Source organism: Rattus norvegicus, chromosome 11 (assembly GCF_021556685.1).
Source record: "Rattus norvegicus strain SHRSP/BbbUtx chromosome 11, alternate assembly SHRSP_T2T, whole genome shotgun sequence".
In the NCBI taxonomy this organism is placed as follows: domain Eukaryota; kingdom Metazoa; phylum Chordata; class Mammalia; order Rodentia; family Muridae; genus Rattus; species Rattus norvegicus.
In genome coordinates, this window is record NC_141544.1 from 68,700,675 (window position 1) to 68,712,934 (window position 12,260).

At 43.5% G+C, this 12,260-nt stretch overlaps 1 protein-coding gene across 28 annotated transcripts in view; it reads left to right on the forward strand.

Moving 5' to 3' along the window:
* The window catches only part of Phldb2 (pleckstrin homology-like domain, family B, member 2), a 219,834-nt gene that overhangs the window by 130,100 nt on the left and 77,474 nt on the right, over positions 1-12,260 (forward strand). For all 28 annotated transcript variants that reach the window (NM_001432498.1, XM_087576899.1, XM_087576897.1 and 25 more), the window contains 1 exon segment: positions 10,262-11,598. In NM_001432498.1, the coding sequence (NP_001419427.1) occupies positions 10,262-11,598 (1,337 nt within the window).

Here is a 12,260-nt window from a genome sequence, read left to right on the forward strand (position 1 = left end):
GTGCCCTCCTCTGGACTCCTTCATAGCACACACACACACACACACACACAGACACACACACACACACACACACGCACGCACGCACGCACGCACGCACGCACGCACGCACGCACGCACGCACGCACGCACGCGCGCGCACACACACACACACATTTCTTAATCATTCTCTATTCTTCCCTCTCTCCCTCTCTCTCTTTCCCTCTCCTCTCTGTCTTCTCCTCTCCCTCCTCTTCTCCCCTTCTACCTCTCCTTTTCCCTCCTCTTCTCCCCTCCCCTCTCTCCCCACACATGTACTCACACACGTAAAAGTAAAGGTCTCGAAAACCCAGCATTGATCAAAAGTAAATTCGACTCAGTCAATTGTTTCCTGATGTTTAAAGGGTCAAGGAATACCCTCCCCCCCTTTGCTTTCATGCAAGGCAACTTGTGAGATCTAACAACAACCTCTCTTCATGACCAACTGTCAAAGAAATAACAGAATTGCATTATCATTGTAACTTTGTGCTTGGAAGTGTGATCCTGAGCCTCACGGTGATTTTTCTTTTGTGGAAAAAATAAATTGGGGAGGTCAAAGCATATGGCTGCCTCCCTGTCATGACAGGCATGTGGGAACAAGGAGGTCACTCTGGAGCTGTTCTCTCCTTCCAAATTCACTGCGAGCACTTTTACCCATGGAGCTATCTCACTGGCCCACAGAATGACATTTTATTCAACTGACCTCTTGCATGATGGTGTTATTAGTAACATTGGAATGTCTTGTGATAGGTGTCCTGCTTCATGTGTGAAGGCATGCTCTGAGATGCTCTCAGTGGTGACATCAACTAGCCATGTATTGCTCAGAATGTATCTTTACTTTTAAGATGTGCACAACACCCTTTAAAAGCCCACCCATCCCAGTTTTGGAGTTAATGGGTAAACATGCGGTGGTGCAGCTAGAGACGGTAAAGCATTTGTTGAACACACTTAAGGCTCTAGATTTGACCTCTCAAGCCCTGGGGGTGGAGTGGTGTTAAAACCTTTCTGAGTGTGGAAGAAGGCATCTCTGCCTATCATTCATTCCCTCTCCCAGAACCTACTTATTCTCTGATCATTGCCAGATCATACTAGTGGGTGAATAGCAAGGATTCGAGTGTGGGGAATGTTATTTCGAAAAATGAAATATTCTTAAGTGCATGTACTTTCAGTCAGTGGCGGTAGGGATGAGCAAGGCAGGATGGAAAGGTCACAGTTTTGTTGTCATGGATACGACTTTCACTTTAAGTCCATAGTGGCTTCGGGGTCAAAGTAGAGTTTTTCTCTATGCCATCCTAGGTTCATATTCTTTCTTGAATGTAGCTTTGCTTGCAAGGAATCAGATTGGCGCCCTTTCCTGACTCAAGAGAAAGAGCACAGCTTATGCACACAGATGACCCCTCTCCAGTTAACACCACAGGACTCTCCATCTCTCTCGTTCCTCCCCAGGATAATCACACAGTGGAGGAGGATTTGCCTGGGTTTGTCCTGGACTTGGTAGAATCACCTACCAGGCATGAACTGTACCCATGAGGAGAAAGGAGTGGCATCTGGAGATGCGGGATTTCATCTGGGACACATTTTAGAAAGCTTTATCTTGCATGAAAAACTAGTTTGGGTTTCAGTGAAAAACCTTCAAAATATGAAGCCAGTGACTTCTTTTTTTTTTTTTTTTTTTTTTTGGTTTTTTTTTTTTTTTTTTTTTTTCCGGAGCTGGGGACCGAACCCAGGGCCTTGCGCTTCCTAGGCAAGCGCTCTACCACTGAGCTAAATCCCCAACCCCAGCCAGTGACTTCTTACCCAAAGTATTGTCCCAGCTTCTGAGAAGCAATAACAGGATTTCGTTTGTTTGTTATATTTATTTATTCCTCTGGGGGAGGAGTTGTGTGAGGGAGGGCACACGAATTCCAAAGGCATATGTGGAATTGACTTTCTTTCTCCCCTAAGTGGTCCTGAGGATCAAGACCGTAGACTTGTCAGTGAATGCCTTTACCCACTGAACTGTCTTGTCCTATCTTGTCAACTCAAGTAAGAGAATTTTAAAATCTACGGGTCATATTAATCCACTTCTTGCCATAAATATGCTAGCTTTTTTTAAGGCTAAAGCTTACTAAAATATGAAAGATTTGGTAGTTTCTATGGATACTCATATACTTTAATTGTCTAAAGCAATGTTTTGTTTTGTTTTTTTAATGTGTGTTTCATATGTGTGGTGTCCTCTGTATCTATGGCAAATATTTGTTTGTGTGGGTGTGGTCACTTGTGTGTGGAGAATAAAGATCAACATTAAGTGTTACCCTAAATTGCTATTTTTCAATTCCACTGAATCCGGCTGTAACTCATCAGTTCAACAATGTTGTCTACAGAGTGAGCTCTGGGAAAGCACTGTCTTCATCCCTATCCCTAACACCAGGGTTTCAGACCTGTGCCACTGTGCCCAGCTTCCACATCAGTGCTGAGACCTGAACAGCAAACACGTTACCATAGCAACTGAGCCATCTCCCTAGCCCCTGTCTGTTTTTATTTCCATTATGTAGTCTAGGCTGCCCTATGAATCTTAGGCTGAGGGCAACCTCAAGACTCTTTTAGCTCTGACTCCACTTCCTGCTCATGGAAGTGTTTTTATGTGGACACAAATGTTGTTGAAATTTAGGTATTCTACCTGACGTTATCTTGCAAGTCTCTTTAACAGAGATGGCCTACATATTTTATAATCGTCACCAATGCATGTGCTTTAAAATTCCTCCTGGATACCTTAAAAATCATCTTTTGTAGAATTTGGTCTAGTACGATGAGCTAGTATTAATTCAAGTTGCTGAGACCCACTCCATTTTTGTATACTGTGACACTATAATTTATATCAGTATCAGTATATAGATTTTATTTTTATTTACTCTGGCTCCAGAGTGTATTTATCTTTTTGGAAAAACATTTTGCTGTGGAAAATTTAAACCCACACAAACATTGAACACTCACTAAGAGTGGGGCATAGTGAGCCAAGCACCTATAGGCAACGCGAATGTTTATATTCGTTACTTTGGTTTCATCGGGAGACCCCATTTTCCTCCTGAGTATGGATTGTTACAAAGCGTGTTCCAAATGCCTAGATTTTCACCCACAAATGATTTGCAGTTTGACTCTGAGCAATTACGATTCTAAAACACGTCATTGCAGTTTTGAAAACAGCAATATAACCGATTTTCAGGCAGCTTTCAAATTCTGGCTGTTCAGACATTTTTTAAGCAGATGGATCTTTTCACAGAAGATGCAAACCATGTTCATCCATTGCATTTCATTGGCATGTCTCTTGAGTCTTTTCACCTAGAATAGCTTTGTCTCATGTCTGGATTTTTTTCCCCATTAAGACCGAACACATGTTTTTTTGTTTCGGACCTTTCTCCCCACTATATGTTCCTGTGTTCTAGAATTAAGTGAATGCATTTTTTTGTGGAAAGGTTTTGCTACTGTCACTGTTTTGTTTTTGAGACATCTTACTTTGTAGACCAGGCTGACCTTGAACTTATGACCGTCTTGCCTTGGCCTTCCTTGTTGGGATTACAGGTATGTGCCACCGAAGAAGGTCTGTAGTGTTTTTACTAGGGCATTCTCTTCAGTAAGATTGTTTAGTGGGTAAAGCTGCTAGCCTTGAGAAAGTTATCCTCTGACCTCCACAAGCAGGCTGCAGATGTGCATCACCCCGACACGTCCTGTAAACACACAAGTAACAATAACAAAAAGTTCCATGTAATTTGTCATGAAAGACATAATTCTAATTTGAATAATCTTGAACTTGAATTTATTATACGTCTCACTCATTGGATGTATTTTTTCTCTTAACATATTGCTAAAGCTTAAAGCTTACCCACTGTTTAAGCACACATGTGAGCCTAATTGATGAAACTTAGATCATGATTCTTTAGGTAAAACTTGGGACTTTGCCAGTGGATGGGAACTTTGGTGACTCCCATTTTCTGAGGCTAAATCTGCTTTTTAACCTCCTCCCCCAACTACAAAGACTTATCACAGGAAACAGCAGCCAAATTCCTTGGATAGTCTAAAGAATGCTGTAAAGTTCCTGCAGACAAGCATTTTATTGATGAAACTAGCACAGAAACTTTAAAAAAAAATCCTATAATTGACCCTTTCACCTTTTGACTGTGTCTTCTGAGTTCTTAAGAATTCCCACCAATTTATAAAATAAAACAATCGAGGCTAAGTAGCCGATCTGAGAAACTAGCTCACTGGAAGTATGGTCATTTGCTCTTGGCTCTGATCACAGTTAAGACTCCTCACTGTGCCCTCTGCATTTTGTATGGCAGAGTTTAGACAGCAGTATTAGTGGTCCACTAGGGGGCACTGTAAGGAGCATAGCCTGGAGTTGGACACCTTTGTGGCAGACTGGAAGGAACTGGGATGACCTTTTCCTTTGTGTTCTGGTGTGCTCTCTCTCTGCATTCACTGTTCCCACCATCTCCATTACTTTCCACTCCTCTCACTTCTTGTAGAGTCAAGTGTAATCTGTCTTTCTTTCCTTAATGATCATCCTCCATTTAGACGGCTTTAGAAAATGATAGTTAAAAAAAAAAAAAAAAGGTAAAAAGAAAAGCAAGAAACCAACCAAACCAACCATGGAGTAGGTACCCCGAGTCTCCACCTCAGTATTCTGATTCCTGGTAGCCCCAATCTTTCCTCTATGTCCTGCTGTTTATCTCCGCAACATTGGGCTGTTCCTAAAAACGCTTTAAGTCCAGCTTCTGGAACATTGTCTTTGCATGTTACAAAGGCCTTGTGTGATTTAGGCTTCTGTGGCTATGTGGAGAATGAGTTCTTGTACGTACTCATACGTGTATAAAGCTTACTGCTGTTTGTTGTAATAGCTACAGTCTTCTGGAGTAAGACAAGACCTTTGTGCAGTCATTACAAATCACTCTCCCCCTCCCCCAACACACACGCCAGGAACTGCTTTTCTTGGATCTTTGTGAGACACCGAAGCCTCTTCTTTGGAGATTGTGCATCTACACATGTGAGTCTAGTGGTTAATAATTCACCCCAACAGGTAGATCCTTGAACAAAGAACAGGGTGCAAAGGAAAAGGATTGGAATCCATTTGTTGGAGAAATAAGAACAATAAGAGTACTCCATCTACTAACACATATTTTCTCTATTCTCTGCCCTGGGATATAAAACTCATGGTGGGGGGTGGGGGGAGGAGGAGTTTGAAGGCATAGAGGTTAGAAAGCTAGAACTCAAGAGAAGCAGAGCCTGGTCCTGTGAAGATTGAGACTAAGGCGGTGGGAAGCTCCTGGCTTCTGCTATGTAGCAAGCAGCACTACCCGGGGAAATGGCCTGGGACTGTTTGCTGACTGGATGGGGGCAGTTGCAGATGGCTGGGATGGGGTGCGGGTGGGGGCATGGGGAGGTGAGGCTTGTTTGCAGAGATGGGGGAATCTGACAAGGGCTGAGGGTCAAGAACAATTATTTGTAAAGTCAAGTCGCAGGGCTTGTTTGCTGTAAGGGCACCCAGAAGAGCAGAGGTTTAGAGGCGAACAGGGGAAGTCAGAGTGCTTTTGCATTCTGAAAGGGACTGGGGAAAGAGAAGCAAGTGTTTGTTCCCGAGGCTTCAAATTAGTCTTCCCTTCCTCAGGTTTTTGACGTCACCAGGAGAAAGACATGGAGGTTTCTGTGTATCTATTGTTCTCCCCTATAAACTATAGGCATTGCGGTTAAAATAGATTTTTTAGCTTCTCTCCTCCGTCCTCTCAAAGGATCCCCTCAGGCCCAATCAACTTCGTGGGTTGCCACAGATATACCCCCACAGAATTCCTGTGAGGGATGGTGTTGCTTCCGAGGGACTGCTTGGCTGGCCCTGAATTCAATTACATGCCACCCGTACTCTGTAATCCTAACAGTGCCATATTGTAAACATCAGTGCTGAGAGTTAAGCCTGCCTGTGGACCACCAGCGTGCTGGAGAGCCCTAACTACCAGGCATCAACCACTATCTGCTACAAAACACACAGGAGAAGCATCCCACCCCCACCCCAGCTGCCCCAGCTCTAGGGCTCTGGCAGGACAAGGTACAGACTCAAGACATTCTATTATGGACATTTTGACGTATACCTCCAGACTTTTAAAAGTTGGTTTTCCTGAAGTTGCTTCTGTTCCTAAAGTTGCATGGCGCGATTTCTACTTTTCTGTTGTTATTTAGTTGCAGTGTGTCTGGGACTAATTCCTGCGATCTCAGGGGATCCTCACAAGTGTCTACACACAGCAAGGTAAAAAGATGTGTCTCTGCTGTGTATGGTGGGAATCTTCCAAAGCCACTTATCTGGCGAAAGCCAGCTGGATGACTGCACCTTTCCACCAGATGTTCAGACTTGTTCTCTAATGCAACGCAGCAGGCACTTTGTTTGAAAGGGCGCTTGCCCATGGTGCACCTTCATTTGCTGGCAATGACAGCGTGCGAGGTCCTGGTGACGTCAGAGTCCTGTCTCCACTTTTGGGCAGTTAGGTTTTGAATGAGACGAGCTCTGTTGTCATCTGGTGTGAGTGGAGTAGAACTGAAGAATTGTTTTAAAAACCATTCAAACCACGCCGCAGAGAAACAGCTCTCTGAAGAAATGTTTAACAGCGTTCCTTTAAAAACGGCTTGTTGAAGTAGTTTTTCTCCTCCAGGGGAAAAAGTGCTGTGGTTTTCCTATAACATATTTCAAGAGACTCCATCCTGACTTACTGGCGTTTTTTTCCCTGATTGACAGTAAGATGAATGTGTGTTTTAGGCGGTAAAATAACAAGAGTACGGGAAGGATTAAATTTATGGATTGGAAAGTAAATGCAAACGTTTCAACACACATTAACTTCTTTCCTGTTTAGACTTCCCCATGTTGTCCTTTCTCTCAGATGGGCACCAGATGCATTCCCTGCTGCTCCCAGGCCTTCTGTGGCTATGTATAGAAGAGTGCTCGAATTCATTCATCACACCCTCCAGTTTTCCCAATAAGACAATGCAGGGATTGCATGGTTTCCCTAAGACCTCTTCTTCGTTCACATACAATGTTCTGGAAACCCAGAATAAACATAGCAGCGTCAACCATAAAGATGGCTGTGAAGCAGGAGTTACCTCAGCTCCTTTCTTCTGCATTTCCTACCTCTCTCCGTTCTTGTGCTTATGCTGCCTTGCCAAGGGGTCCTTGCAGCCATTCTCTTTCTCCCACTAGCCCAAACTAGGTACATATATGGAATTCACTCACTTGTCTTGAAGATATGTGTTTGCCGCATAGCTGAATACGTATGTATATTTACCTGAACTTCCGCAGAGCTGAACTTACCTCTTAGTCCTGCACACCCACTCAACACTAAAGGAAATCAGCTAGACGGGTGGTCTAATTCCACGAGCGAACATCAATAGCTGTAGAAACTCCTCTTCTTTCTTACTTCCAGAGCACTCTTCATCCAAGATGCAGTGCTATGAAAGGAAACCTAGAAATAGGAAGTGAGTAAGAACTACAGGCAAGTAAGTAGTAATGAACTTAGAATTGGAGAGTTGGGTGTAGGCAGGGCCAGTAGAGGCAGGGGTGGAGACCCAAGTGGGAATGAATGAAAAATTTCCCCTAGGAGCTGAGGACTTGACTGTAGGTAGAACGCATCAGAGACTACAGTTGAGTTTAGGGAAGGAAAAATGAATGAATTCCATATATGTATCTAATGATAAATCTTTGGAAGTGGTGAATCAGTTACTTTTTCATTGCTGTGACAATGTACTGTACAAGAATCCATCTAAAGGAAGGCTGTGTTTTGGCTTGCATTTGAGGGCATACAGTCCATCATGGGAAGAAAAGCATGCTCATAGGAATGAGAAACTGTTGGTCTCATTTATCTGCAGTTAGGAAGCAGTGAACCAGAAGTGAGACTGAGATAGACACCGCAGAACCCTTCACACAGGGATCTACTTCCTCTATTACCTACAGTTTCTACAACCATCCCAAGCAGAGCCACCACTGGTGACCAAGTGTTCAAATACATGAGAATCTTATCACATTAAAAAGCAAGGTGGTAGGAGAGACCATATTCTAATATCTCATGCCAAGTTGCTATGAAAAAAATTAAAATGCACAAAATCTAAATTGCTCTGAAATCACTAATAATATTACCACCCCAGGAAAAATCCGCAGTTACTTTGAATGTGATTTTCTTTTTCAGTCCATTGTTCCTACTGTGGGAGGAGGGTAAGCACAAAGGGACAAAAGATGCTGGTTTTTATGGGGGGCATCAGTGAAATAGCAAGAAGTAGCAGGTTTAGGACGTGGGTGAAGGACAGTGTTGACGGGGTTTGTTGATAAAGGCAGTGAAAGAGATGGCATGGCAGGGTCTCACCTGAGTGCCTGCAAGAAAACTACGAGCTGTGCATATTATATGCACAGGAGGAACCTGAGTTTATAGTCAATCTTTATAGATGTATATATGAAAATAGCTATTCTCTTTGAACGTTTTAACGTACTATTATATGAACGTATTTTATACTATAAAATATACTTTAAACGTAGCATTAAATGGTTTCACATTGTTCACTCCTGTGATGAACTGTAGCTTTTTTCACATATCATTGGGCATTCACGGTATTTTTTTCCCTATATAATAACACTGAAACTCTTTAGGATCCATCTCTTCTTGTTTTCTCAGCCCTGACATATTTATGCCGAGAGAACTGGCCAAGACTTACTAAAATTTCAAAATGGCTAACAGGGGACAAAATGTGTTCAGAAATAGACCAAGGCTAAGTAGGGTTGTTGTACCTTCACTCCAACAAAGGAGTGGGACAGGAAACTCCTCCAGTGAGACTGATGTTGGAACTGGAAGAAACTGATGAGAGCATCATCTCTGGAGAATGGGACACTGGCCGCAGGCCATGAAAGATGTGCTCAACAGCACAACCCACTGAAAAACAAATTTTAGGCATAGCTTTGATGATGTGTGTGGATTTTTAAGCTGCTATTTGAAATATAGCATTTTAACATACATCCAAATGGAGTTTTGAAGGACAGTGGATCCAAGGCAGAATTCCAAGGGGGTGGGGAGAGATTGTACCTCTCATAAGCAGGGACATTTTTTCTGACTCTAGCCCTTGGGTAAGAAGCAGTTCGGTGCTGAGAGGCTTGAATTTCCCTGGGAAATTTGAGGCTACGCGGTGAATTCTACCCTCTATGGTACGAGGATGTGTGTAATTGAAAAATAGTATGAGTTTTTAGCCTGGAGAACAATGGAAGTCAGCAGACGAATATAAGATGAAAATTCTCGACATAATCTTTTTCATCAAACATCAGTGTCTGAGGTCCCTGAGGGCTGGATGAAAGTCTTAGCCCTGCATGTGCTTACTGAAGTCAAATTGTGTTTTTCCTTTGTTAATAATAGAAAGATAGTTTCTTTTGTTCATAAGCCTTTTCGCTTCCAGTGCTAGTTTTAATTCAAGGAAATTTTTGTAGATTAAAATTTTAAGTTAATGTTTGACTCTCAGACCTAAAACCCAAAACTATATACTTATTTTTGAAAGAAAAAAAATTGCTTACAGAAGATAGAGTCCTATTTTGCCCCTTGAATGATGGGTTGGAATTTGGTAGGTAGACAGAAGACACAAGGTGTTTTTGTTAGAGAAGAGGACTCACTACCAAGGACAAGCACAACACATTTGGGGTACCAAGAAATTTGAAAAATAGAATAACTTAGGGCTTTTAAATATGCCACCTTGCCCATGAGGTAACAATCTTGGTTACACCTTTTGGTCCAGTGTCTCTTGTCTTTTTACCTCTTTCTGATGAGGGCAGGAGCTTCTTAAGAAATGAACTTCCCTCCAAAAGAACCACGGTTAGCTGTCCCTTTCTGGATCAGTGTGTAACATAAACTTTCTTCCTCTGTCAAAACATGAGTTCTGTTTCTTCAGGACTGTTTCTGAGCTGATGTTGATTCTAGTGGAAACATCTAAAGGAAAAGCCATTTAGTGGTTCCTTTAGGCGCTCACAAGATATTCAAGGAGACAGTGCTTCTCTAGGGGTAAAATTCGCACTCTTACATTACCAGCCTAATCCTGAGCTGTTATTTTATTAGGAATTTGTTTGCCTCAAATACCATGGTCAGCATCTTGAGTTAGTTTTCTTTTGTACCAAAAATATATCCCTGATCATAGATCCTTATCTTTCACCTTCTAGTCCACTTTCACGTGTGTTTAAGTGAAAACTTTCTCCTTTTTCCCTTTCCAGGGTCCAGCGATACCATGGCAGAAGCTAGCCATACACTGAAGCAGCTGGAATTACAAAATGGTAGCTTAGAGGAAGGATTTGTGGTACATTCCCTGGAGAACGAGCCCCAAAACATGATGGAGAGCCTAAGCCCGAGGAAGTATTCATCAAGTCTGAAGTTTAAAGCCAACGGGGATTATTCTGGTTCATATTTAACCCTTTCCCAACCTGTGTCTACCAAGAGAAGCCCTTCTCCGTTGGGCTCCAGCGTCAGGAGTAGTCCCTCCTTGGCCAAAATCCAGGGAGGCAAACAGTTCTGTGATGGAATTGATAAAAATATTTCCATGAAGCCTCCTATATCTTTCCTCAGCTCTACCGCCTCTCTTAGCGGCTATCCGATTGGGAAAGCAGATTTGGATCATTATACCGGTCGAGACAGTGAGAGGTCCTTCAGACTCTCAGAGAAACCTCCCTACTCCAGATACAGCTCTAGGAATAAATCACACGACAGCGTCTACTTTCTAGGGGGGGCAGAAGGACGAAAAGCCTCTGGCTCGCTCCTGACCATGTGGAACGGTAATTCCTTGAGTGGCACTGGCTCCGCACCCATCAGCAGGTCTGGGGCAGCGAGCATGCCTTCAAGCCCAAAGCAAGCCAGGAAAATGAACCTTCAGGACAACTTGCCGCTTCAGCCCAGGTTAAGTAGGCACAAAGAGCAAGCCTCTGAAAACGTCAGTGTGAGAACGAGGAAATACTCAGGCAGCAGTCTGAGTAATATGGGTGCCTACAGCCGATCGCTCCCCAGGTTGTATAAAGCCACAGACAACCAGATGTCGCCTCTCAGCCTGCCTCCAAGAAATTCCCTGGGCAATTCCAGACGAGGTCAGTTAGGAGAAAAGGATCTACCTCACAGCCTAGTGGATAATGACAATTACCTTAACTTTTCTTCTCTGAGCTCCGGGGCTTCACCCTATAAAACCTGTCTGTCAGATGGAAATCCTTACGTAAGCTCCGCTCTCAGTGTCCCTGCCAGCCCTCGAGTGGCTCGGAAGATGCTCCTGGCCTCCACCTCCTCTGATGACTTTGATAGGGCTTCATACTCAGGGACCAGCCCAAGTCACTCCTTCCTTTCTGGAGAGCCTGACCGAGTGCTTGTGGCTAGGAGGAACTTCTCTTGTGGATCAATGGAGCTTGATGACTCTGATCTGGAAAGCCTGAGACAGTCTTCAGAAACTCCGCAACCCATCCTCCGAGAACGGAAAAGTAGCATCAGCTCCATCTCAGGACGCGATGACCTGATGGATTATCACCGACGACAGAGGGAGGAGAGACTCCGGGAGCAGGAGATGGAGCGACTGGTAATCTAACTCTTCTTTTTTTTTTTTTTTCTTTTTTTCGGAGCTGGGGACCGAGCCCAGGGCCTTGCGCTTCCTAGGCAAGCGCTATACCACTGAGCTAAATCCCCAACCCTAATCTAACTCTTTTGACTTCACTCTTCCACTCTTCACAGGGCTGGCGACAGACAACAAGGGTGCATTCCATGTAGAGGAATGGAATTTCCACGCGAACCAGCCGCCGTTCCTTCCACCTCTTGCGCTCTGTCCCATGTAACTCTTTCTTGACTACAATTTTTTCAGACACCTTTGGGCATTTTGGAATTTCCAGAGCTCACCAGGGCCAGAGCCTTGTGTTTATTTAGTTGCTCTGCAGAGTTCTAGAAATCATTTTTCTTTCATGTGCTTAGGGATTACACCCAAGGGCTTGCAAAACCACTAGAAATCCTGGGAACAGCTAATGTCTAGTTGTGAATCTTGCTGGATTTCTTCTATCTCGTGAACAGGAGGGAATGATGGTGTTATTTATATCATTTTGTTCACTGGCATATACTTAAGACAGAAGTAGTTGGTGAGATAATAAGGCAAGAATTTGTCAGTATAGCAAGTCATCTAGAAAGTCAAGCGTTGCCTCCTCAGTCTCCGTGGTGCCCGGTTTTCCCCACACTGTTCACATAACGTCAAAC